Here is a 27,611-nt window from a genome sequence, read left to right as displayed (position 1 = left end):
AAATTATTTATTTCCCTCATCAATCTACACACAATACCCTATGATGACAAAGTGAAAACAGGTTTTTAGAATTTTCTTCTCACTTTTATTAAAAATAAAAACAGAAATACCTTATTTACATAAGTATTCAGACCCTTTGCTATGAGACTCGAAATTGAGCTCAGGTGCATCCTGTTTCCATTGATCATCCTTGATATGTTTCTACAACTTGATTGGAGTCCACCTGTGGTAAATTCAATTGATTGGACATGATTTAGAAACGCACACACCTGTCTATTTAAAGTCCCACAGTTGCCAGTGCATGTCAGAGCAATTGGATGGAAACCTAGCTAGTATGAGTATTTCTATCTACATCAAGTTTGTCTTTTGGGACCTTTTATTTTCATCCCGCACAGTTGGTGGCGACAATACACCTTTATGCGTGTAGTTCGCCATAAAAACAAAGAAGAAAATCAACCCTATACTTTCCAGCTTTGTCTTCTCTATACAAGTTTTCTCTCTGGGGATCGACCATGATTACTACAAGTTTAGATAGCTGGCTGGACTAATTTACCAATCGAAAAAATGTTTGCTGACATGGGCTACTTGAGTGACTGTCAACAAGTTAAATACTGCAGATGCACAACATTTTGAAATCGCACTTTGTGTTTTGTACTATTCTGACTCAACCGTATTTTTTGGGAGGGGTTGATCCGCCGGCCGCCACGCCGCCAGTTCCGCATCCCTGATCTAGACCTAGGCTACATATTGTGGATCTACTGTAACATATTTTCCTATCACAGGTTCTAGGACCATTTATAGGGAAACAGTTGGAAGGCGTTCCTAGACTAACAGTGGAAGCAAGTGAGTGCTTTATTTGTTTTGAGTACTTTTGGTAGTCTAGCCAAGTCCGGCCATGTCCTGCCTTGTTATCTCAGATCTTTAATGTAGCAGCTGCAGCCAATCCCTTTACTGTCTTTACGCTAATATCAAAAACCCATGACAATCAAAGTCAAATCACCACAATATATAGTTCCAGGAGCGGAATGATGACACACAATTAATACAATTCAAACAGTTGATAAGAGTTTTCAGGATACGTTTTCAGGATCCTCTAATTGTACTACTGATTGATTTAAGCCAGGTTTGCATTGATGATGGAAGGTGAAAAGCAGATGCAGGAGGTGGCAGGTGCAGCATCGGAAAAGCCCGCACCAGCCATGCCCCACACAACACCAGTGGCAGAATTCGGAGTCGTGGACGCGCCAGTGTACTCAGCCCCCTACCACTCCGCTGCATCATATCTGTCTGCTTGTTGTCATGGAGGAGCCAAGATGGCGATCCTGGCCTATAGCCTAGGCAAGCGGGAAATAAATCAGTATTTTAGCATTAAAAATGCTAAATTATTATCTCTCGCTGCCGTCATTCTACTCACCATGTTTCACACCGTTTCTCGGTATTATGGAGGTAAGTGACTTGCTTCTAGATATATTGTTAGCTAACTAGCGGAACTTGTAGGTTGCTAGCTAGTAAACTAAAGTGACCTTCCCTCGGGACCTTTTTGCTCACTATTAGGGCGTTTGCTAAATCTTACTACAACGGGATGGTAATTGCAAGGAAACATGACTAAACGTGCAGTAGCCTGAATTAACTAAGGTAGCTAACATTAGCTAGCTACATTGTTTCAGTGCAGGTGGATACTGCTGGATACAGTAGCATCAGAGAGGAATCGCGTCGTCACGAACTAACCAATGTTTACATATTGTAGCCGCACGCGATAACTTGCTAACTAACGAGGTAACTGTCATGTGTATTGAAGTCTTCATATATACAGCCATTGTTTGAACTATACTGAACAAAAATATAAATGCAACATGTAAAGTGATGGTTTCATGAGCTGAAATAAAATCCCAGAAATATTCCATATGCACAAAAAGCTTATTTCTCTCAAGTTTTCTGCACAAATTGGTTTACATCCCTGTTAATGAGCATTTATCCTTTGCCAAGATAATCCATCCACCTGACAGGTGTGGCATATCAAGAAGCTGATTAAACAGCATACTCATTACACAGGTGCACCTTGTGCTGGGGATAAAAGGCCACTCTAAAATGTGCAGTTTTGTCACAAAACACAATGCCACAGATGTCTCAAGTTGAGGGAGCATACAAGTGGTGTGCTGACTGCAGGAATGTCCACCAGAGCTGTTAGATAATTGAATGTTCTCTACCGTAAGCCGCCTCCAACGTCGCTTTAGAGAATTTGGCAGTACGTCCAACCGGCCTCACAACCTTAGACCTTGTGTAACCACGCCTGCCCAGGACCTCCACATCCCGCTTCTTAACCTGTGGAATCATCTGAGACCAGCCAGCCGGACAGCTGATGACACTGGGTTTGCAAAACCGAAGAATTACTGCACAAACTGTTAGAAACTGTCTCAGGCAAGCTCATCTGGGTGCTCGTCGTCCTCACCAGGGCTTTGACCTGACTGCAGTTCGGCGTTGTATCCGACTTCAGTGGGCAAATGCTCACCATCGATGGCCGCTGGAGAAGTGGGCTCTTCACGGATGAATCACGGTTTCAACTGAACTGGGCAGATGGCAGGCAGCGTGTGTGGACGAGCGGTTTGCTGACGTCAACATTGTGAACAGAGTGCCCCATGGTGGGGTTATGGTATGGGCAGGCATAAGCTACAAACCCAATTGCATTTTATCGATGGCAATTTGAATGCACAGAGATACCATGATGAAATCCTGAGGCCCGTTGTCGTGCCATTCATCCGCCGCCATCACCTCATGTTTCAACATGATAATGCACGGCCCCATGTCGCAAGGATCTGTACACAATTCCTGAAAGCTGAAAATGTCCCAGTTCTTCCATGGCCTGCATACTCCCCAGACATGTCAGCCGTTGAGCATGTTTGGGATGCTCTGGATCGACGTGTGTTCCAGTTCCCGCCAATATCCAGCAATTTTGGACAGCCATTGAAGAGGAGTGGGACAACATTCCACAAGCAACAGATGGGTCTATTCAATTAGAACACAAGTTTACGCCAGGAGATGTGCTTTAATGGAAAATGTTAATGGATTAATTTGTACCGCAGGCTGCAATGCTGTCTTGGCGGAACCATGCTTTGTGCACACGGCTGCATTTGCAGTGTTGAAAACGACTAGTCGTGGTCAAAAGTTGAGTGTGAAAATTAGTATTTGTGTCAGTCTGCTGCCTCAGTTTTGATGGCGATTTGCATATACTCCAGAATGTCATGAGTGATCAGATTAATTGCAAAGTCCCTCTTTGCCATGAAAATGAACTTAATCTCCAAAAAAAACATTTCCACTGCATTTCAGCCCTGCCACAAAAGGACCAACTGCCATCATGTCAGTGATTATCTCCTAACACAGATGAGTGTTGACGAGGACAAGGCTGGAGATCACGGTCATGCTGATTGAGTTAGAATAACAGACTGGAAGCTTTAAAAGGAGGGTGGTGCTTGAAATCATTGTTCTTCCTCTGTTAATCATGGTTACCTGCAAGGAAACACGTGTCGTCATCATTGCTTCGCACAAAAAGGGCTTCACAGGCAAGGATATTGCTGCTAGTAAGATTGTACCTAAATCAACCATTTATCGGACCATCAAGAACTTCAAGGAGAGAGGTTAAATTGTTGTGAAGAAGGCGTCAGGGCGCCCAAGAAAGTCCAGCAAGCGCCAGGACCGTCTCCTAAAGTTGATTCAGCTGCGGGATCGGGGCACCACCAGTGCAGAGCTTGCTCAGGAATGGCAGCATGCAGGTGTGAGTGCATCTGCACGCACAGTGAGGCGAAGACTTTTGGAGGATGGCCTGGTGTCAAGAAGGGCAGCAAAGAAGCCACTTCTCTCCAGGATAAACATCAGGGACAGACTGATATTCTGCAAAAGGTACAGGGATTGGACTTCTGAGGACTGGGATAAAGTCATTTTCTCTGATGAATCCCCTTTCCGATTGTTTGGGGCATCCGGAAACGCACCTTGTCCAGAGAAGACAAGGTGAGCGCTACCATCAGTCCTGTGTCTTGCCAACAGTAAAGTATCCTGAGACCATTAATGTGTGGGGTTGCTTCTCAGCCAAGGGAGTGGGCTCACTCTCAATTTTGCCTAAGAACACAGCCATGAATAAAGAATGGTACCAACACATCCTCCGAGAGCAACTTCTCCCAACCATCCAAGAACAGTTTGGTGACGACCAATGCCTTTTCCAGCATGATGGAGCACCTTGCCATAAGGCAAAAGTGATAACTAAGTGGCTCGGAACAAAACATCAACATTTTGGGTCCATGGCCAGGAAACTCCCCAGACCTTGATCCCAGTGAGAACTTGTGGTCAATCCTCACGAGGCGGGTGGACACAAACCCACAAATTCTGACAAACTCCAAGCATTGATTATGCAAGAATGGGCTGCCGTCAGTCAGGATGTGGCCCGGAAGTTAATTGACAGCATGCCAGGGCGGATTGCAGAGGTCTTGAAAAAGAAGGGTCAACACTGCAAATATTGACTCTTTGCATAAACGTAATGTAATTGTCAATAAAAGCCTTCGACACTTATGGAATGCTTGTAATTATACTTCAGTATACCATAGTAACATCTGACAAAAATATCTCATAACACTGAAGCAGCGAACTTTGTGAAGACCAATACTTGTGTCATTCAACTTTTGACCAAGACTGTAGAGGCAGCAGGTTTTATTTATCCCTGTCTGTTTTTTAATGCCTTACTGGGATGTTCTGTCGTCCCCTCAGGTGGAGACACATGTGAGTGGCTGCTATCCAGTGGGCGGTACCTAGGAGAGACCGTATGGCAGCCCTATGGCTGTATGATGCACAAATACAAAAACATGTGAGTCACACCCATGAGGGGAATATGTAATGTGCGTGTGTAAAATTTTAGATGGCATCTTTAACCAAGCCGACAACCCCACAATTGCAAAAAAACACATTTCAGTTGTTACTATGTGCAAGTGATTCACTAGGTTATTTTTACCCCCACAGGGAAGCAAAGACTTGCCTTGCTGAGAAAAGGGTGGCATTCGTTGGTGATTCCAGAATACGGCAGCTATTCTATTCATACATTCAAATAATCGATCCTGCACAAAGAGAGGATGGAAGAAAGGTAGGCTTAGTCCCCCTGGCATAAAGCACACATTAATCCCACCATGAATCTGAGCTTTGGGCTGAATCCTAATTTGAGGTCTCTGCCCGTGACTCATTTTCCCACAAGGCTCCCATTGACATCAATACATGATTGCTCAAAGGTCTGAGTTAAGTTGGGGTTCAGCCCTAAGTGCATATAAACAATTTATATTCCTGAAATGGGATAGGCAATTGCTGCACTCTCAGTCATGACAGCAATGGTCTAATCTTGGATAGAGGGACATTGACTGTTTTATCCCCTGTTGTGATGTCTGTCCACCAGCACAATAACATTCCCTTTGAAGATCGGAGCGCTTCAGTCAATGTGGTGAGCTATTTATGTATCTCTCTGTGTCTGTCAGTCAACAATAGCAATGTAAAAGCCAAACATTTCTTTTTTAAATTTCACTCTGTAGATTCGCCTCTATAAAAAAAATGTAGTTCAAGGCCAATGGCATGTATTTTAATTTTTGGGATTGTCCCAATAAGAGCGATTGTTTCCTGTTTTGCTGATAGGACTTCCTGTGGTATGCAGAAGTGAATAACTCTCTGAAGGAGCGCTTGATATCATGGAGGGAGGTAAAGAGAAGCACATTTAACCAGTAGACCTGGGGTGTATTCATTAGAGCACACGTTGCTAAGCGTTTTGCACTGAAAAACGCTTAGTAATGAAAATTAGCATTTCTTATTGGGCAGGTTTAGGTTTGTCCCTCATTTTTCTGGCCCGTTTCCTTGTGAATACACCCCTGGGTTTGTCAGGAGAAATCAGCGTTCAGTCAAATCTGCCATAGATTTCTTTTATTTAATGTCTAATCTGAATCACATCTTTGTTTACTCAACGTCTGTCCTCAAGTGAAAGTGTATACTTGTGTGAGGGTACTGGACCTGTGATTTTTAACAATGCATTTTTTGATTGACTATGCAATATGTAAATAAAATGGGTATATTTAAGTGCTGCTGTATAAATATTGTGATGTATGTAGGTTTGATTGATTTGAGCCCGTAGAAGAGCACTCCGCATTTGGCTATTTATGTTTCCCATAAACAGATAGTTTACTGCCATATTAAGGTCATTCAAAGAACTGCAAGATTTAATAGGATTTATTGACTGTTGTAGGATCCTTCCATAAAACCCGATGTCGTCATCATCGGAGCTGCCACTGTGAGTGAAGGATGCTCGTCTTCCACTCTGTATATCACTGATTTATCACATCCTCCTGCATAGTTTAGATTAATTTCATAATTGAAATCTCAATCTTTCCCACAGTGGTCCATCAAGTTGCGTGGTGGCAGCAGCGAGGCGCTGCAGCAGTACAGAGCCAACCTCACAGCCATCTCCTTACCTCTGGAACAGCTGGCTGAGGACGGGGAGGTCTACTGGGTCTTACAGGGTTGGTGCTTGACTGTTCATTCACTAGTCAGAGAAATGATGAGTGTTTTTAAAGTGAGAAATTTATATTGATTAAGCAGCTCTCTCTCTCTCCTCCAGACCCTGTCCATGAGGAGGGTCTAAGTGACAACAGGAAGATGATCACTAACGAGCAGCTGGAGCTGTACAATGAGGTGGCGCTCAGCACTCTGAACAGCAACAGGAAGAATGCCAAGGCCAGAGTCAGGTTCCTGGGCGCCTTGCGCCAGGCTGCCATGGAAACCATCACCCAATCAGCTGACGGCCTGCACCTTCCCGAGAGCACCCGGAACGTGGTAGGTGTTTCAGGTGGTCTGTCTGGCCTGGCACCTCTTCTTGCATCTGTGTGATTCAAATAACAGCTGGCTTAAGGCTAAAATGAAAACAGAAATAAAAGATGTATGGTTTGAACCAGTTTTGTGCTGAAAAACCATAAGTCTCTATGACTCCAAACCAGCACCTTGTCAAATAACACTGTCTATCCCTTATAACTTGGACTTTCATTCATTGAACATTTGACAGCCTCCATGTGCACCTGTATTTGCCAAGTTAGTATACTGAACAAAAATATAAATGCAACAATTTCAAAGAATTTACTGAGTTACAGTTTATATAAGGAAATCAGTCAATTGAAATAAATACAAAACAGCACATTTTAGAGTGGCTTTTATTTTCCCCAGCACAAGGTGCACCTGTGTGATGATGATGATGATAATAATAATATGCCATTTAGCAGACGCTTTTATCCAAAGCGACTTACAGTCATGCGTGCATACATTTTTTGTGTATGGGTGGTCCCGGGGATCGAACCCACTACCTTGGCGTTACAAGCGCCGTGCTCTACCAGCTGAGCTACAGAGTGCTGTTTAATCAGCTTCTTGATATACCACACCTGTCAGGTGGATGGATTATCTTGGCAAAGGAGGAATGCTCAATAACACGGATCTAAACCGATTTGTGCACAACATTTGAGAGAAATAAGCTTTTTGTGCGTATGGGACATTATTGGGATTTTTTTTTAAAATTTCAGCTCCTGGAACTTGGGACCAACACTTTATATTTTTGTTCAGTGTAGATTAGTGTGCTCAACTTTATAGAAACAGACTCTTTGAGGACAAGGTTCAAAGTACATACAACAACACCTTAAGACTGTGATAACCTGCGAGTCTGTTACATCACGAGCCGCACGTGGCTAGCGCGATCATGATAACCTGCTCCAGGGTGAATTTTCCCCTAGGTACAGATCTAGGATCAGCTTTCCATCCCAACATCCTTAACCATTAGTGGGAAAAATGCAAAACTGACCCAAAATCTGCGTCTAGGGGCAACTTCACCCTACACCTGGTAAACCTAACCTATACCCTTCATCCGGTGCCAGGAAAAGGCTTGCACTGTGCTGGAGTCTTCCGCTCTATAATCCCCCTCTATCCTCCACCAGGGTGCCATGATCCTGATGAACGCTGTGTGTAACAAGGTCCTGCGGCCCATCGACGGCTCCTGCTGCCAGTCCCTGCCGGCCCCCAGCCTTCTCCAGAAACTGACAGCCTGCATCTTCCTGGGCTCAGCCCTGGTCTTCCTGGTGCTCCATGCTCTGGGCCACAACAGGTACACCAGTGGAGGCTGGTGGAGGACAGGCTCATTGTAATGGCTGAAATGGAACGGCGTCAAATGTGATTTCCATATGTTTGACGCGCTTGATACCGTTCCCTTTTTTTCCATTCCAGCCATTACAATGAGCCCGTCCTCCTATAGCTCCTCCCACCACCCTCCTCTGAGGTACACGCTCCCCTGTGGCTGTCGGTTAGAGCGTAGCGCTAGCAACACCAAGGTGGTTGGTTCGATCCCCACTGGGGCCACATATACTGATGCATGTACCTGGACTATTTTGTGTTTTCAGAGCTCCCTTGTAAAAGAGACCTGGATCTCAATGTGACCTCATTTATATACATAAAGGTTAAATTAAAAATTAACTGTACTGTAAGTCGCTTCGGATAAAAGCATTTTGCTTAGTGTCATGTAAACAAATTAACAGGCACTGGAAGTCCCGGCCCACGCCCCCCGACGTGGAGAGCGGCGAGGAGAAGAAGCCGGCCACGGCAGCGTCTTTGCTCAGCCACGAGGCTCCGTTCCAGGCCGTGTGTAAGATGGGCCTCATCATGGTCTACTTCTACCTGTGTGACCGGGCCGACGTCTTCATGAAGGAGCAGAAGTTCTACACACACTCCACCTTCTTCGTCCCACTCATCTATATGTTTGTTCTGGGGATCTTCTACAGCGAGAACAGCAAGGAGGTGAGAGGGTTTGGGATGGAATGTTTAAGGGAGTGTTAAAAAAGTGAGGTTTTGGGAGTTGCTTTTGGTGAGTGTAAGCATAGGCTTACATGAATTCAGAGACCTTTCTGTTTTGAGGATTTCAAGTTGTTGTCATTGACTGCTAACCTCAATCGTCCATGTCTGACCTGAGAGAAGGCTCTATCCTCTATCTCAGTGATTTTCTATTTCCCACGCAGACCAAGCTGCTGAACAGAGAGCAGACCGACGAGTGGAAGGGCTGGATGCAGCTGGTCATCCTCATCTATCACATATCTGGAGCCAGCGCCGTGAGTTGCACTATTCACTGTCTGTCATTTATTGCTTTGAATGTAAATATAAACTAAATGACCATATTATAATTACTGCAATGTGTGACAAGTAAAGTAAAAGTGAAGGGGTGTGGGTTTTAAGTCAACCTTCCTTCCCAGTTCATCCCCGTATACATGCATATCCGTGTCCTGGTGGCAGCCTACCTCTTCCAGACAGGATACGGACACTTCTCCTTCTTCTGGCTCAAAGGGGACTTTGGACTCTACAGAGTGTGCCAGGTGATTCCAGCTGCTATATCTATTCTAAGAGACAAAACAGAACACAAAATGCACAAGTGCTGACATGTAGTGCCATAGAACAATTAACTTTGAATCAAATACCAAAACATGAAAGCAACATGGATAGTTAGCAACAACTGTATCCATCACATATTGATAAAGAAACCCTTGTACAAACAATGAGAATAGAAAGGTTCAGAACTTTTGTAAGACATCACAGTTAAAATATATATGGCAAAGAGAAATCTTATATGGATGGTGTTAAAAGATCGATGGGAGGTGTTGAATGGAATTGAAGGATGGGACTAATAACAACTAACAACAAACAATAACAAGATAACTAATAATGTAGGCACGCTGTGTCCATAATAAGTGTATGGGTTGTAGGTTGGGAGCTTTTGTGAAGGAGCACAGTTAGAAAGATATGGCATATAGAAGCAAACCTGATGGACATCATGAAAATGATCGGAGAGGTTGAGACTAGAAGTTCAGGAGAAAGAACAAACAAAATATAATTATTGTAAAATTGACTGTGTCCATAAAATGTAGATAGTGGGTATGGGCTGGAAGTAGAGGCCTAGGCGTTGTTGTTCACTAGTTTACACCAAGTGGGGAAAGGGTGGCGTGGTTGGAAAGTAATAAAGGGATATATATATATATATATATATATATATATATATATATAGTGGCTTTAATATTTATTAAAAAAACATGGGGGATTGGAAGTGATGCAGACAATTAATTACATTGATGGAAGTTACTATCTATCTGCAATAAGCTGATCTACCCCTAAACACCCCCTCCAGTATAACGTTCCTCAAGTCACCCTCTATGTAATCTTCAATTATAAACTGGGTGGTTTGAGCCCTAAATGCTGATATACCACTGGTATGACAAAACATTCGTTTTTACTCTTCTAATTACATTGGTAACCAGTTTATAATAGCAATTAGGCACCTCTGGGGATTGTGGTATATGGCCAATATACCACGGCTAAGGGCTGTATCCAGGCGTTGCGTCGTGCTTAAGAACAGCCCTTAGCCATGGTATATTGCCAATATACCACACCCCCTCAGGCCTTAATGCTTAATTATAAAATGGGTTGTCTGGATGCTGATTGGTTGATATCAGGGAGTTATAGCACCACAATCCCCGCATTCTCTAGGTAATGCCTGTTAGCAGTTCCATTTAGATTTATCAATGCACATCCACTGTCCCACAGCTCAGCTAGTCAATTTATAAACTTAATCTCCCCTGGGAAAAAAGTGTCTAGGCAACACATTCACATGCTACTAGGCTAGCATTTGGTTTGCAACAGTTGGGGTTTGTCTAAACCTTGCTGTCTGCCTCTCCAACCTGTGGAACAATGTTGCAGTTTTTGCGATTTCTACCGTGCCATACATATGACTGTGACGAGACTGAAAGCTTCTCTGAGCCAGGCAAATTCATTTATCAGGATCATTATAATGTATACATCCAAATAAATGGTAATAGAAACAAAGCTAAACAAATGAAAGTACAGTTTGCTGTCATTTCAGCTGCTTGATGCGATTGTGTGTTAGCTTTAGTTGGCTAGCAAGCAAAGGAGAAGTAGCTATCTTGCATAGTTACATGCCAAAGATGTGTTTAGCATAGCAACCATTGCATATAGAATGGGTAGAATGAACAACCAGCCCATTTGGTTAGAAACTTCAGACTCTCAGAACTTTTGCCCTGACTATTTTGTAAGGAAGGATGAAATAAAACTAATTTACTCAGTATGTTTTTAATAAACATTTCGTAAATAAAAGAAAATGTTGCAACCGTTTATTAAAGCAATAAGGCCTCGGACCCATGACTTATCGAGAATAAGGTGTGTTTCCTGTCCCTTGGCTTCAAACAAAAACTGCACCTAAACAAAAAAAGAAATGTCAACTGCGTTTTTTTCATTAAACTTAACGTGTAAATATTTGTATGAACATAAGATTCTACAACTGGGACATAAACTGAACAAGTTCTGCAGACATGTGACTAACAGAAATTTAATAATGTGTCCCTGAACAAAGGGGGGGTCAAAATCAAAAGTAACAGTCAGTATCTGGTGTGGCCACCAGCTGCATTAAGTACTGCAGTGCATCTCCTCCTCATGGACTGCACCAGATTTGCCAGTTCTTGCTGTGAAATGTTACCAGACATGCTCAATGGGATTGAGATCCGGGCTCTTCGCTGGCCATGGCAGAACACTAACATTCCTGTTTTGCAGGAAATCACACACAGAACGAGCAGTATGGCTGGTGGCATTGTCATGCTGGAGGGTCATGTCAGGATGAGCCTGCAGGAAGGGTACCACATGAGGGAGGAGGATGTCTTCCCTGTAACACACAGCGTTGAGATTGCCTGCAATGACAACAAGCTCAGTCCGATGCTGTGACACACCGCCCCAGACCATGACCGACCCTCCACCTCCAAATCGATCCCACTCCAGAGTACAGGCCTCGGTGTAACGCTCATTCCTTCGACGATAAACGCGAATCCAACCATCACCCCTGGTGAGACAAAACCGCGACTCGTCAGTGAAGAGCACTTTTTGCCAGTCCTGTCTGGTCCAGCGACGGTGGGTTTGTGCCCATAGGCGACGTTGTTGCCGGTGATGTCTGGTGAGGACCTGCCTTACTACAAGCCCTCAGTCCAGCCTCTCTCAGCCTATTGCGGACAGTCTGAGCACTGATGGAGGGATTGTGCGTTCCTGGTGTAACTCGGGCAGTTGTTGTTGCCATCCTGTACCTGTCCCGCAGGTGTGATGTTCGGATGTACCGATCCTGTGCAGGTGTTACACGTGGTCTGCCACTGCGAGGTTGATCAGCTGTCCATCCTGTCTCCCTGCAGCGCTGTCTTAGGCGTCTCACAGTACAGACATTGCAATTTATTGCCCTGGCCACATCTGCAGTCCTCATGCCTCCTTGCAGCATGCCTAAGGCATGTTCACGCAGATGAGCAGGGACCCTGGGCATCTTTTGGTGTTTTTCAGAGTCAGTAGAAAGGCCTCTTTAGTGACCTTAATTGCCTACCGTCTGTAAGCTGTTAGTGTTTTAACGACCGTTCCACAGGTGCGTGTTTGTGGTTCATTGAACAAGCATGGGAAACAGTGTTAAAACGCTTTACAATGAAGATCTGTGAAGTTATTTGGATTTTTACTAATTATCTTTGAAAAGGGACGTTTCTCTTTTTGCTGAGTTTAGTTGGGAGTTATTTACACGATTAATTCCTGGGTTCTCATGCCTTATTGCTTAAATGTGATCACTTCCTGTGTCTGTCCACTCTGGGATGAAGTTTCCCCTAGGTACAGATCTAGGATAATCCTCCCTTCCCCCAATCCTAACTTCAACTATTAGTGGGGAAGATGCTAAACTATCCCAAGGTCAGCGTTTAGGAGCAACTTCACCCTACTCCTGTCTCTCCACAGGTCCTGTTCCGTCTCAACTTCCTGGTGGTGGTGCTGTGTCTGGTGATGGACCGGCCTTACCAGTTCTACTACTTTGTGCCTCTGGTCACCTTCTGGTTCGTCATCATCTACGCCACCATGGCCATGTGGCCCCAGATACTGCAGAAGAAAGCAAACGGTCAGTATGGGTCAGCCAATGTACTGGACAAGTAGCACTAATTATATAAAATAGGGTTTAAAAGGTAAGAAATGTAATGAGCAGTTGTAGTCAGTTAAAGTAATAGTAGTGAGCTAAGTATTGTTGATAATTCATAAGTGATTCATACTTTTCTGATTGGTGATGTTTTATTTGCGCTTCCCATGACTGTGTTTTTTGTATAATGTGTATATTTATGGTGTGTAGATGGATATAGTGCATTCGGAAAGTGTTCAGACCCCTTTTTCTAAATTTTATAACATTAGAGCATTATTCTAAAATGGATAAATAAATACAAAATCCTCAATCTACACACAATACCCCATAATGACAAAGCGAAAACAGGTTTTTATAATATTTTGCAAATGTATTACTAATAAAAATATATACCTTATGTAAATAAGTATTCAGAAACTTTGCTATGATACTACAAATTGAGCTCAGCTGCATCCTGTTTCCATTGATCATCCTTCAATTGGTAAATTCAATTGATTGGACATGATTTGGAAAGGCGCACACACCTATCTATATAAGGTCCCACAGGTGGTATTCTGTGTAGATTGATGAGGGATTTTTTTTATTTTTAATCCATTTTAGAATAAGGCTAATGTAACAATGTGGAAAAAGTCAAGGGGTCTGAATACTTTCCGAATGGACTAATGTATGTATATATAAACTCAGCAAAAAAAGAAACGTCCCTTTTTCAGGACCCTTTCAAAGATAATTAGTAAAAATCCAAATAACTTCACAGATCTTCATTGTAAAGGGTTTAAACACGGTTTCCCATGCTTGTTCAATTAACCATAAACAATTAATGAACATGCACCTGTGGAACGGTCGTTAAGACACTAACAGCTTACAGACTGTAGGCAATTAAGGTCACAGTTATGAAAACTTAGGACACTAAAGAGGCCTTTCTACTGACTCTGGAAAACACCAAAAGAAAGATGCCCAGGGTCCCTGCTCATCTGCGTGAACGTGCCTAAGGCATGCTGCAAGGAGGCATGAGGACTGCAGATGTGGCCAGGGCCATAAATTGCAATGTCCGTACTGTGAGACGCCTAAGACAGCGCTGCAGGGAGACAGGACGGACAGCTGATCGTCATCGCAGTGGCAGACCACTTGTAACAGCACCCGCACAGGATCGGTACAGCCGAACATCACACCTGCGGGACAGGTACAGGATGGCAACAACAACTGCCCGAGTTACACCAGGAACGCACAATCCCTCCATCAGTGCTCAGACTGTCCGCAATAGGCTGAGAGACGCTGGACTGAGGGCTTGTAGTAAGGCAGGACCTCACCAGACATCACCGTCGCCTATGGGCACAAACCCACCGTCGCTGGACCAGACAGGACTGGCAAAAAGTGCTCTTCACTGACGAGTCGCGGTTTTGTCTCACCAGGGGTGATGGTCGGATTCACGTTTATCGTCGAAGGAATGAGCGTTACACCGAGGCCTGTACTCTGGATCGATTTGGAGGTGGAGGGTCCGTCATGGTCTGGGGCGGTGTGTCACCGCATCATCGGACTGAGCTTGTTGTCATTGCAGGCAATCTCAACGCTGTACGTTACAGGGAAGACCTCCTCCTCCCTCATGTGGTACCCTTCCTGTAGGCTCATCCTGACATGACCCTCCAGCATGACAATGCCACCAGCCATACTGCTCGCTCTGTGCGTGATTTCTTGCAAGACAGGAATGTCAGTGTTCTGCCATGGCCAGCGAAGAGCCCGGATCTCAATCCCATTGAACACGTCTGGGACCTGTTGGATCGGAGGGTGAGGGCTAGGGCCATTCTCTCCCCCCCCCCCAGAAATGTCTGGGGACTTGCAGGTGCCTTGGTGGCAAGAACTGGCAAATCTGGTGCAGTCCAATCTGAGGAGATGCACTGCAGTACTTAATGCAGCTGGTGGCCACACCAGATACTGACTGTTACTTTTGATTTTGACACACCCCGCCCTTTGTTCAGGGACACATTATTCAATTTCTGTTAGTCACATGTCTGTGGAACTTGTTCAGTTTGTCTCAGTTGTTGAATCTTCTGTTCATACAAATATTTACACATTTTGCTGAAAATAAACGCAGTTGACAGTGAGAGGACGTTTCTTTTTTTGCTGAGTGTGTGTATGTATGTCACGTATGTAAAAGAGACCTAGGTCTCAATGTTTCCCCTGTAAAAAAATATAAAAAATACTAGTGTTGAATTGTGAAGAAACACTGTCCAGCACAGTGCGTTTAGTCATTTGTCTTTTTACAGGTAGTGGGTTGTGGCACATTGGGATTCTAGGGAAACTGCTTGGGCTATTCCTGTTAATCTGCTGCTTTACGTATTCACAGGTGAGTTCATCCAGTTTATTCACTCATTTAGAGACATTATCTCTTGATATTTCAAATTAAACGACAAAGTTCAACTGGCATGGGTCATTTCATAAACCGTCTCAGAGTAGGAGTGGTGTTCTTCGATCAGGCCCCCCCTCCGCCCATGTAATATAATTCTGATTTAATATAAAAGTCAAAACTGATCCTAAATCAGCAGATGTTTAACTAATTTACTGTCTCTCTTTTCCAGGGGTTGTTTGAGAACATTTTCTCAGTATGGCCCATCTCCAAGCTCTTTGAGCTGAACGGAAGCATTCATGAGTGGTGGTTTAGGTGGAAGCTGGATCGATTTGTAAGTAGATATTTGAACGTGTTGCGACACTCTTAGGCTACGTTTAGACAGGCATCCCAATTCTGATATTGTTTTCACTAATTGGTCTTTTGACCAATCAGATCAGCTCTGAAAAAGATTTGACGTGATTGGCCAACTGACCAATTAGTGAGAAAAAAAAACATATCGCGGCCTTTGAGTTGCTCTATCCTATTATATTTTCATATTAAGGTATCAGAATATCATATCTCTAAGGAAGTTGCGCCAAAAACTTCTCAACTAGATTAATCTATTGGTCGACGTTTGATTTTTCAGTTTGAGTGTTTACTGTCTAACCCATAGAACGATCTTAGAGTAAGTGGTCATGTGTGGTTCAGTTAGTAGAGCAGGGCGCTTGAACCGTCAATATTTTGTGGGTTGGATTCCGACTGTGGCCACCCATACAAAAATGTATGCACACAGTACTAAGTTGTTTTGCATAAAAGCATCTGCTAAATGGCTATTATTATTATTATTATTATATAATTAACTGAATGTGTGTGTTTGACTTTGTCTTTCAGGCCATTATCCACGGCATGCTGTTTGCCTTTGTCTACCTGGTGCTGCAGAAGTGCCAGGTCCTCTCCGAGGGGAAAGGAGAGCCTCTCTTCTCCACCAGGATCTCCAACATTCTACTCTTCATCTCTGTGGTGTCATTCATGGTAAAAGAGGACAACTTTTGATGTATTTAACCATTCTTAAAGAAATGCTACACTCACAAACTATCCTTTAGAATTTTCTTTAGTCCACTGTTAAAACAATCCCTAAATCATTGTGCATGTCAGCAGTGAATATTTCAAGATGGAGCACTTTCAGTACAGAGCGGAAACTGAGATGATTTAAAATGTAAAACATTATGATGCGTTTTGCGTCATAGGAGTGTAGTATTCCTTTAAACCAGTCAGGTGAGTATATCGATCACCTTTTCTCATAGTTACCCTCAATAAAAAAAAAACAACAACAGTTGAATAAGTAAACATTCATACTCTGAGGTCAAACGAAAATCTCCTATGGAAGATATCTCTTACCTGATTTACATAGTTTTCCTTGAACAACACTTTCCTAACCACTCCATGTTTCATCTGTTCCAGACCTATTCCATATGGGCCAGCAGCTGTAAAAACAAGACTGAGTGCAACGAGATGCATCCCTACATCTCAGGGCTCCAGGTAAATACAGTAGGAAGTCAGACATTGCTTACCATTGGTCACAGACAAAGCCATGCTCACAGTAGTTTTGCCATACACTGGTTCAATTTTCCTTATTTGTCAAGTAGTTAGTGAACATCTTTAAACACTTTATGCACACCTTCGACCTTCTGCTACAAAACATACTGTAGTTGACAGACATGGATTTCACCAACGTTGACTTTGCCGAAGCTCCGTTAAACAATAACTAGAGAACACATCACCTTTGGGTAGGCTAAATAATGGCGCCTGTGGCCTAGAGGATTTTGTTGAAACTAGCTTTTATCTTAAGAATATACTTACATTAGTATCCCCTCTTAGGCTATGATATACATAGCCCAAAATTACAAGGGAGTTAGTTGCCTTCTACGACAACAGGATGGGTGTACTCTACTGTAGCCCAGCCGAAGAAGAATAAACAATGTGTCATGGGCTACACTTCATCTTTAGAAAACGAAAAAATGTGATGTCCACTCACTGTTTTGCTGCTCTCAAACGAAACAGTGAGCCGACGTTCCCTTGTTTCTACGTATTGGATAATTTTGGTCCAGCCCCTGTTAGCATTGGGATGTGCTTAAACCCCTCCCTCTGATACAGTTGATCTGACAGGGATGTCTTTCTTCCTCTCAGATCCTAGCCTTCATCTTAATCAGGAACATTCCTGGTTACTCCCGCTCTTTATACAGCTCATTCTTCGCATGGTTCGGGAAGTTCTCCTTGGAGGTAAGATGGATGCCGCTGGCAGGGATGCTGCACTCATTGTGTATCAGCGGAATTTCTGTATGATACTTGTGAATTTCGTTTATTGCATTGACCTCATGAAACATGTCATTTTCTGTACCCAAACACCCTCAAACCCCCCTCTCCGTCCCCCAGCTGTTTATCTGCCAATACCACATCTGGCTGGCGGCGGACACCAAGGGCATCCTGGTACTGATCCCAGGCAACCCCTCGCTCAACATAATCATCAGCACCTTCATCTTTGTGTGCGTGGCCCACGAGATCTCCCTGATCACCAACGACCTGGCCCAGGTGGCCATCCCCAAGGATGGGGGCGCCCTGCTCAGGAGGCTGCTGGCCGCCGGGGTCTTCACCCTGGGCCTGCTGCTGGTGTCCAGGAGCGCTGAAGGGAACCAGGGAGGAAGCCACTGAGGGGGGGAGCGGGTACCACAGTAGGGGAGAGGTAGACTGAGACTGACTGACTGGTTAGTCTTCCATGTTCATTTGGCACCAAGCTGAAGAAAACGGTCTGAAAGATTGAGGAACGTCCTGTTTCATTCCTCAATGAATATGACGGAGGTGAACAGACAGGTCAAGTCGAGGACAAGGATATATCTCTGCCGTCTGTCTCTCTTGACTGCTCTGAGTACTGGGGTGAAAGTCATACACTGAAGAGGACGAGGTCCCAACGTGGGCCCACACACCTCACGGAGCAGCACGGATAAGGTTCTGACGCTATACTAGAGACGTTTACAATAGAAGAAGGGTGAGGCGGGGGTCATGGGTGGTGGTGGGTTGGATGATGTGTGGTTTTAAACTAGCTTAAAGGGCCTCGTGCTTGCTGTGTGGTTCGTGCAGCGTTTTTGTATGTGCTTCCCAAATCGCTCCCAATGTAGTGTACTATTAGTGTGCCATTTGGGATGGATAGAAAACAAAACTTATGCTGAAAGGTGAGGTCGGTGGTCACCTAGCTCTGAAATCTTATGTACAGTATTTAATTATTTAAATTAAGCTTATATTTTACAGGGTTGTATTTTTTTTTTCATTTTATATTCTGAGCCTATGACTGCTGTTTGTATTTTTTGTTTTTGTCACCACATGAAAGACCAATCAGGCCAGGCAGAAGATGCACTTATGCATTTTTATTGCAGAATCTTGTTGCATTCTGGATCTGACACAACCACTTGTCTGTGTTCGTGTAGGTTGTTTCGCCAATTTATACTGGTATGTTAAAGGAGAGGTGTAGGATATTCTTTCTGTGTTGTTCGTTAGTCCTTCTCTTAAACCAGGCTTCTTCTCAGAGCTACAATAGAAGATGCACTGCTTTGTGTATGGGTGATTCTTTAACTATAGTACTTTTCTTGTCCCTGGATGAAATAATAAAAACTAAAAAACATTTCTTCTTTTTTGTTTTTTTCATACTTACTCCACCCTAAGGGGAACTTATAAAAAATGTATCATGGCTCAATCATTCTTTTTATTATATAATATGAGGCCTTTTATGCATGGTTTTTACTGTTTTCCCTCTGTCCCTAAGCCAGACTTTGTATCTTCAACCTCGCTTAATTCTAAATTAAATATTTAAATCATGTAGATTTCAAGTACAAATGATAAAATACCATTTATTTCAATTCTACATATTATATATTGTGATACATATTCACATTTTCCTATATTTTTCATAAATAGAACCCTTGTCCCTTGGGGTCACTGTCATTTCCACCACACTGTACAAAATAGAATCCTGGGATCAGTGTTTTAGGTTTGTATATTTAGTAACCATAGCAACAGAAACTCCACAGTGGAACACATGGCTGGATGAAATGGTGTCCTCTACAGGGGGTAATGAAAAGAAGAAAAATCAAGGTAAATATGAGTAGAACTGAGAGTATGTTTATTGGTCGTCATTTCCAAACAGCTCATATTTCACATGGACGTAAAAATAACTGGATACATTTAATTTAATAATGTGTAATTTGTGTATATTTAATGCTAACTCTAAAACTAATATTAGCAGGCTAACATAGCATGAGATTTGTAGAGGGAAAGTGGGGAAATGTCATTTCCACCACGGTGTTCATTGTGGTGGTAAAGACAGGTTGTGGTGGAAATGACATTGTTCGTGCTAAACAGCAAATTATTTGGGCTATAATACTGATACTAAATTCAAAAACAGTTTTAACAATATTACAATATTGTTGGTAAATAAGAGAACAATAGATAAGTAGGTTTGACATGATGTCTTGGCTCTTTCTTTAAGATGGCAAGCAATACCACAGCACAGAGGTCAAGATCATACAGAGAAAGAATAAAATCAGATCCACTTAAATATGCAGAGTCCCTCAAGAAGGACAGAGAAAGATACCTGAAGAAAAAGCAACAAGGTGTTGTTAAATCTGTGACAGAAATGCCGAAAAGAGAACAACGAAAAATGAGAAGACAGTGGCGAATTTCTCAACGAAACAGACGTAGGAAATGGAAAATGGTCTCAGCAGTGAATAGTTTCATGGCACATACAACACCACCACCATCACCAGACAACATGAGTGTTAATGCAGAAGACATCCCTGAAACACCTCAGCTGTGTGAGCCTACACCAGAGAGAACTCCACAGAGGAAAAGAGGGAGAAAAAAGGTTGCGAAGGCAAAAGCAAAGGTGTACAGAGATCTTAATGACATTAAACAAAAGCTTGAGGATGCCCTCAGAAAAGTTGAAAAATACAAAAAAAGAAGTAATCGACTGAAGAAGAACCTGGGGATCCTAGAGTCACCTAAAATGAAAACAAAGCAACAGATGCAGCAAGAAAGCAAGCAATTAAAGAAGACACTCCTATTCCATAACACCATTATGTCAGAAATAAGAAAAAAGTATCAGAATGTTGACAATCGTAAAGCTCGGCAACTGATCTCCAAACTTGTGGCTGGCAAGATCTTAAAAAAATACCGCCTGGTCACCATGGCCAAGAAGGAGTTTGGATTCTCTACAAAACTAATCAGGACAAACATGACAAGGGCCGACAAACTCAAATACACCCGCAAAACACAACGAAACAGAGTCAGCCAAGAAGTGAAGGAAAAGATAACAAAGTTTTTAGAACGCGACGATAACAGTAGGGCCACTACTGGAAAGAAAGAGACAATTACAAAGATGAAAAATAAAATGTTAAGGTAATGATGACATAAAGGGTTTGCTCTAGTTTGTACTAGTTTGCTCTAGTTCAGCATGTAGAAAACAGTGAAGAAATGATTTGCTGATTTTTAACACAAATTCATGTTTTTTAATTTTTTGGATTGTTTTTAATTTAAAAATATTGGTGATATGTTTTTGTTCACAAATGCTGTTGCTTATTGATTTGCTCTGGTTCACCACATAGAGCAGTAGAAAAATTGTTTTTAATTGGAAGTTGCCTATCTGTCATTTCCGCCACACACTGTCTCTTCCGCCACGCCATGTCATTTCCACCACAACACATATTTTAAAGTAAAACATATAAAAAACATACAATCAAACCAACTATATTCAGTGGTGTTGATAATTGTGCAGTTAGGGCTAAGATTTGTGTATACACTTTGAGAAATATATGATTTTGAGCTATGATAAGAAAATGAAATGTTCCATTGACCTAGTTTTAGGTGTTTTTAGTGTAAACATTGTAAAATCTTTACAGTTACATTTCTGAAAAAAATAATAAATTACAAATTTGAACAGATATGTGTGTGCTATTTAATCAAATATATTTATAACAGAAGATATTTCATTATTTTCTCTTAAAAATACATGTTTTGTTATGTGATGGAAATGACCGTTTTCTTGGACTGTCAGATAAAAATGGCAAAAAATATATATTAGTAAATACAAATCATCACAGCCAACTTCAGGGAAGGTTTCCAGACAGATTGAGAAACCAACTGATACTAAAAAATTGTTTGTAGAAATGTTTTTATTTTCTGAAACTGTCTAGCTCAAAGAGTACCATAGTTGAAGAATTACCCGCATACAGGTAACTGACAAAATAAAGGAAACACTTGAGTAAATGAGGGATTCAATTGAGAAGGTGTTTTCCACCACCACCAACAAAACACCGAATGATGGAATTGCTCGTGGAAGAATGGAGTCACGTCCCTCTAATAGAGTTCCAAGCACTTGTAGAATCTATGCCAAGGTGCATTGAAGCTGTTCTGGCGGCTCATTGTGGCCCAACACCCTATTAAAACACTATGTTAGTGTTTCCTGTATCTTGGCAGTTACCTGTATCTACCGTACCATGGTAGGACTTCCGACAAAGCCTACTTTCATGTGCATCAATAGCTACCACCGTAGCCAGGCCACTGCTAATGAATGGATGCGTGAACTGATGGATGAATTCTGCACCAGACAGAATGCCTTCTACTCTGTTTTCTCTTGTCAGTTGCTGCACGGCATCAGTGCCACGTTTGCATTGAAATCTGACGCGTTGTGATCCTTGATTTAGGTATTTAAAAGAAGGGGCGTGAATGGAAAGTATTGCTAAAGAATAAAATGCAGTACTTCATGTTGAGCCTGTCATTTACCTACAGATGGACAATATACACCAACAGTTAAGCCTTTCAGCCAAATAACCCATGAGTTCTTTGCGTGTATCTTCAAATTCTGTTATGTTAGCTAAGTTTTTACACAGGAAGGTCAGGTTTCTTTTGAAATGGCATAGTAAACAGAGATACTAAAAATATCTGCTACTTCATCCGTTTGGTACCTCACCGTGGAGGTGTAGCCTTAACACAATAGCCCAAATTGTACAGATTTAAGGAAACTGAATCGCTTCATTTCCAGTTGTTGAATCATTTTGATGCAATTTTGATCCGTTGGTTATAGTGCCCATTATACGAACACCCTTAAATCTGTAAATCAACTGCTTAAAGCTAGATGTTAAGGCAACTTTGCAAATATTGTAAATGTACATTTAAGACTGCAAATTTGTGATTTTTTTCTTCTTTTTTTTCTCCCTTTTTCTCATGAATTTTATCTGTAAATGTTCTGAGCCATGGAAGATTAACTGTTGCTTTACTATAGGTTCATGTAGCTTCTCAATCAAATGAATTCAATACCATAGATTGGTCTGACGGGTCTTGGCACTGAGGGTTATTCAGAAGACCGTATTGTGCGTCCCAAATGGCTCCCTAAGTAATGCACTACTTTTGAACATGGTCCATAGGGACACATACGGTATGTCACCTATTTGCTTGTGAAGTTAAAACATTACACATTTTTGATGAATTTATTTATTGATTAAGGATGTTGGCAAAAAGAGTCTGACTGTAAATGGATGGCAATTATTCTGAATTTTGTTCAGCGTCAATCTGTTTTTCCATCTGAGAAACAATTTGATACAGATATTGTTTGCCTATTTTGATTTATGGTATAGTACAGTATTTTGATTTAGTGTTATTCACTATTGGGGATGTTTCAGATTTTTTTATTTGTTTAGGTTCAAATTGAAAGAAGCAGCAACTGGGTTTACCCCAGAGCCTCAATAGATGTTTTATGTAAAAAAATAAAATTTGTGACATCTTAATGTGAATTGTACCCATTTTTTTATTTATAAAAACTTTTTTTATTGTATTGTGCATTGTCAAAAATACAAACCTTCCTAAAAGTATTGTCTGACTTCTTTGTCCCTTTCTTGTCAAAACAGTGAGGGCCAGTTTCCCAGACACAGATTAAGCCTCGTCCTGGACGAAAATGTATGCTCAATGGAGATTTTCCATTGTGTTTTTTTAGTCTCTGCATTAACACTACCGAAGTTGCCCTCAGGTGGACGCCAGCAAGAAAGTGTATCTGAGGCAAACTGAAAACGTCATGGCGACGGACAGTGGTGGCTGAGCTGGAAGAGACTGGTCCAAAGCTATGCCCAAAGACGAGCTGTGGCCCAAGAGACTCCAGTGGCAGAATATGTTTGCGGTTTTATATCCCACCCAGGATGAGCGGGACTAAGGAAGTAACTAATGCAACAAGCTGGAGAGAGCGAGGGAGTGCGACTGTGCCCTTCTGACCTTCCACAGATGGGCTGAACAGATTACTATAATACGTGTGCAGGGGGCCTGGTGCTGCAGCTGTTGAACACAATTGACAGAAAATTTTAACCAAATGTCTTTTTACTGTTATGTGACAGAAAATGAGCATTTACACATATATGATCAGACGTGACGAGCATCTCTGTTAATCTCCCTTTCCCTCTAAAGAGGAGCATTGTGCAAGGTAAGTAAAAATACTAACATTATATTGTTAATGGCATATTTCTAGAACATTTGCACAACATTTTCTAAAATATCCTATGAATGTAGCATTTTTTATGATCAGGCTGGTACACACACAAACACACAGTCGACTACTGATAAATGCAGCTGTTTAGGATTGTGGTGACCGGGTGCATTAAATAAGAGCACAGAGTTAAAAAGAGTAATTGAATTGGGACTGGTAAAACTGTATTGCACTTAAACAGAGCTTGCTCTCATACTAAGTGCACTTATCAGGAGTCTACTGTACTCTGCACCATTCACTCACATCAGGGCACACTGACGGACACTAGCGCTGCAGATTGGGACAGACTTAGTGTCCCTATGGGCCCTGGTCAGAAGTAGTGCGCTATATAGGAAATAGGGTGCTCTAGAGTCCCACAGTGGAGGTGTCATAATACCCATAAAACCTAGCGGTCAAACAGGGAAATGGTTCCAATCATTTTTCCCATAGGGGATTTTCAAAACACTTAAAATAAGGACTGTGTTTCGTGTAGGCTTACCCTGGTGTGACATTTTGATAACCATCTAAATCTCGCTAGGACAAGGTATTTTATCAATATATTCGGCTCTACTCTCAGATTCGAAAATGCTAATTAGCATCAAAGCAGACATCATGCAAAACTACAAATCCCTGCAAGCTCCTGCACATCCTCTCGCTAACACCTTTGCTAACAGGTATTGTTTCAATTTAGAACTTGCACAAGACAGTTCACAGTATTGTCAATTTAAAGAAATGTAGCCAATTTATTCATTACTACATTTAGCTAACGTTCGAGTAAATCCAGAGATTCTTACCTTTGCCTCGATTCGGCAGTCTCGTCCAGATCATCATGGCATTTGTAGTTCTTTATGATAGCCACATTATCAGCTAATTAGCGTTTCATTTTTGGGGGTAAATCCAAGCGAATATATTGATAAAAGTCACCTTGTCCTAGAGAGATTTACATGGTTATCAAAACGTCACACCAGGGTAAGCCTACACATTTTTACATACGCTCTTATCCAGAGCGACTTACATTTTGTGAGTGCATACATTTTCATACTGGCCCCCCGTGGGAAACGAACCCACAACCCTGGCGTTGCAAGGGCCATGCTCTACCAACTGAGCTACACGAAACACAGTCCTTATTTTAAGTGTTTCGAAAATCCCCTATGGGAAAAATGAATGGTGGAAAAAGGATTGGAACCATTTCCCTGTTTGACCGCTAGGTTTTATGGGTATTATGACACCTCCACTGTGGGGCTCTATTTAGGATGTAGATGTAGAAAAACACATGGCTTAAAGGGACACGGACAGACAGAAAGCAGCTCCAGCACTGTCTGTCTTTGGTTTCTCTCTCGTCACAAGTTCAGCGCTTCAGCCACTTTCCTTTCCTCAGGAATACCATTTACCTAGAATGGAGAATAAAATACCTTATTCAAACATATTGCGTCATATAATTTATTGGGATCTAATAGAAATATTGATTGTTTACAGGTTCTGAGAGGGAATATTGTAACTAAATTGTAACTAGTTTACTACTGTGGAAAGAAGTGGGGGGCACTCAGCCAACAAGAGTCGAGGTGCAACCAAAAAATGTGATCATCATTGAAAAGGAAAAGGTGCAATGCTCGCTCGACATTAATAACCTTTCATTTTATTTAAACAACTATTAAAAGCTTGACGTTTCAGCAATTGATGAAGGCCGAAACATCAAGCGTTTAATAGTTGTTTAAATAAAATATGTATTTAATGGTGAGCGAGCGTAGCGCTGCGCATTCTCGATTTCAACTTGTTTACTACTGTCATATTAAGTGCAAAGTAAAATAGTCTCTCCTATAGTTGAGAATGATTAAATTATACAACATAGAAAAAGCAGGCCAGTATACTTACCTCCAGTCTCCGAAATATCGACATACAATAATTATCTCTATCTCCTTTGTTAGCAGTAAAATGAACAGACAGAGCAGTTAGCCAGAGCAGAGTTAGACAGAGCAGTGAGTTAGACAGAGCAGAGGGCCCTCTTGCAGGTCATTGACATGCACACAAGGAGGAGCTAAAGTCTAGTTAGACACAGTCACTACAGAACTGTAGGTGGGGTAAAGAATGAACAAAAATATAGACGCAACAATTTCAAAGATTTTACTGAGTTACAGTTCATATAAGGAAATCAGTCAATTGAAATAAATTCATTAGGCCCTAATCTATGGATTTCACATGACTGGGAATACAGATATGCATCTGTTGGTCACAGATACCTTTAAAAAAAAAAAGGTGAAAGGTAGGGGTGTGGATCAGCAAACAAGTAAGTATCTGGTGTGACCACCATTTGCCTCATGCAGTGTGACACATCTCCTACGCATAGAGTTGATCAGGCTGTTGAATGTGGCCTGTGGAATGTTGTGCGAAGTTGCTGGATATTGGCAGGAAATGGAACACGCTGTCGTCCACGTCGATCCAGAGCATCCCAAACATGCTCAATGGGTGAAATGTCTGTTGAGTATGCAGGCCATGGAAGAACTGGGACATTTTCAGATCCTTGCGACATGGGGCCATGCATTATCATGCTGAAACATGAGGTGACAGCGGCGGATGAATGGCACGACAATGTGCCTCAGGATCTCATCACGGCATCTCTGTGTATTCAAATTGCCATCGATAAACTGCAATTGTGTTTGTAGCTTATGCCTGCCCATACCATAACCCCACCATGGGGCCCTCTGTTCACAACGTTGACGTCAGCAAACCGCTCGCCCACACACGCTGCCTGCCATCTGCCCGGTACAGTTGAAACCGGGATTCATCCGTGAAAAGCACACTTCTCCAGCATGCCAGTGGCCATCGAAGGCGAGCATTTGCCCACTGAAGTCGGATACAACGCCGGACTGCAGTCAGGTCAAGACCCTGGTGAGGATGACGAGCACGCAGATGAGCTTCCCTGTGACGGTTTCTGACAGTTTATACAGAAATCCTTCAGTTGTGCAAACCCACAGTTTCATCAGCTGTCGGGTGGCTGGTCTCAGACGATCTAGCAGTTGAAGAAGCCGGATGTGGAGGTCCTGGGCTGGCGTGGTTACACGTGGTCTGCTGTTGTGAGGCCGGTTGGACATACTGCCAAATTCTCTAAAATGACGTTGGAGACGGCTTATGGTAGAGAAATGAATGATATGCCACACCTGTCAGGTGGATGGATTATCTTGGCAAAGGAGAAATGCTCACTAACATGGATGTAAACAAATTTGTGCACAACATTTGAGAGAAATAAGCTTTTTGTGCGTATGGAACATTTCTGGGATCTTTTATTTCAGCTCATGAAACATGGGACCAACACTTTACATGTTGAGTTTATATTTTTGTTCAGTATAGTTTGGAAAGGAGCAAAAATAGGCTATAAAGACTATTCTCACATCAGACACCCCAATGACACACATTCTTTATAATACAACTTCCTATATCCCCTTAGGGCAACGAGGGCCTACTTCATATGGCTATCATGTTCAACTTTAACAGAGAGGAAAATCATTAATGCAATATCTATGCAGACTCTCAGATCAGAAATACCCCCATATGTTTTAACTTGAAGTAACTAACCACAATTGCATTTATATTTCTGTTCAGTGTATTTGGTTGATCTGGATAAAAAGATAATAGCAGGAAAGACAACTATTGCAGTCAGCATGAACTATGTTAACAGAACTGAGCCTCGATGCTATTTAATCTAAAATGTGATA

The 27,611-nt window shown here is 42.2% G+C and overlaps 3 protein-coding genes across 8 annotated transcripts in view; 2 read left to right on the top strand and 1 right to left on the bottom strand.

The window, feature by feature from the left end:
- The first annotated feature begins 276 nt into the window (after positions 1–276).
- On the top strand, positions 277–19,020 carry casd1 (CAS1 domain containing 1). 3 transcript variants are annotated; one of them, XM_041902173.2, is made up of 20 exons: positions 277–843; positions 1,124–1,446; positions 4,753–4,849; positions 5,002–5,122; positions 5,426–5,470; positions 5,659–5,721; positions 6,260–6,304; positions 6,410–6,533; positions 6,632–6,846; positions 7,989–8,155; positions 8,583–8,841; positions 9,060–9,149; positions 9,291–9,410; positions 12,853–13,009; positions 15,286–15,365; positions 15,598–15,699; positions 16,239–16,379; positions 16,809–16,886; positions 17,535–17,627; positions 17,781–19,020. In XM_041902173.2, exons 2-20 carry the CDS (start codon positions 1,134–1,136, stop codon positions 18,054–18,056), a joined length of 2,586 nt encoding a protein of 861 aa, XP_041758107.1. In that variant the 5' UTR covers positions 277–843; positions 1,124–1,133; the 3' UTR covers positions 18,057–19,020. The 3 variants fall into 3 exon arrangements, with proteins under 3 accessions (XP_041758107.1, XP_041758110.1, XP_041758109.1); XM_041902176.2 differs by having other exon boundaries at positions 1,120–1,446; XM_041902175.2 differs by having other exon boundaries at positions 277–1,446.
- A 206-nt stretch (positions 19,021–19,226) lies between these two features.
- On the top strand, positions 19,227–21,257 carry LOC123492879. Its single transcript, XM_045226416.1, has 2 exons — positions 19,227–19,490; positions 19,885–21,257. Exons 1-2 carry the CDS (start codon positions 19,443–19,445, stop codon positions 20,794–20,796), a joined length of 960 nt encoding a protein of 319 aa, XP_045082351.1. The 5' UTR covers positions 19,227–19,442; the 3' UTR covers positions 20,797–21,257.
- Positions 21,258–25,120: 3,863 nt separating this feature from the next.
- Positions 25,121–27,611, bottom strand: part of sgce (sarcoglycan, epsilon) — a 29,374-nt gene continuing 26,883 nt past the window's right edge. For 3 of the 4 annotated variants that reach the window (XM_041902172.2, XM_041902169.2, XM_041902170.2), the window contains 2 exons: positions 25,774–25,817; positions 25,121–25,292 (listed from right to left, as the gene is read on the bottom strand). In XM_041902172.2, the coding sequence (XP_041758106.2) occupies positions 25,242–25,292; positions 25,774–25,817 (95 nt within the window). In that variant the 3' untranslated portion in view covers positions 25,121–25,241. The remainder of the gene's footprint in view (positions 25,293–25,773; positions 25,818–27,611) is intronic. The other variant, XM_041902171.2, reaches the window with a different exon arrangement.

This window comes from Coregonus clupeaformis, chromosome 17, assembly GCF_020615455.1.
Source record: "Coregonus clupeaformis isolate EN_2021a chromosome 17, ASM2061545v1, whole genome shotgun sequence".
Classification (NCBI taxonomy): domain Eukaryota; kingdom Metazoa; phylum Chordata; class Actinopteri; order Salmoniformes; family Salmonidae; genus Coregonus; species Coregonus clupeaformis.
The sequence above is the reverse complement of the archived record's forward strand: the minus strand, read 5'-3'. Positions and strand labels throughout refer to the sequence as shown.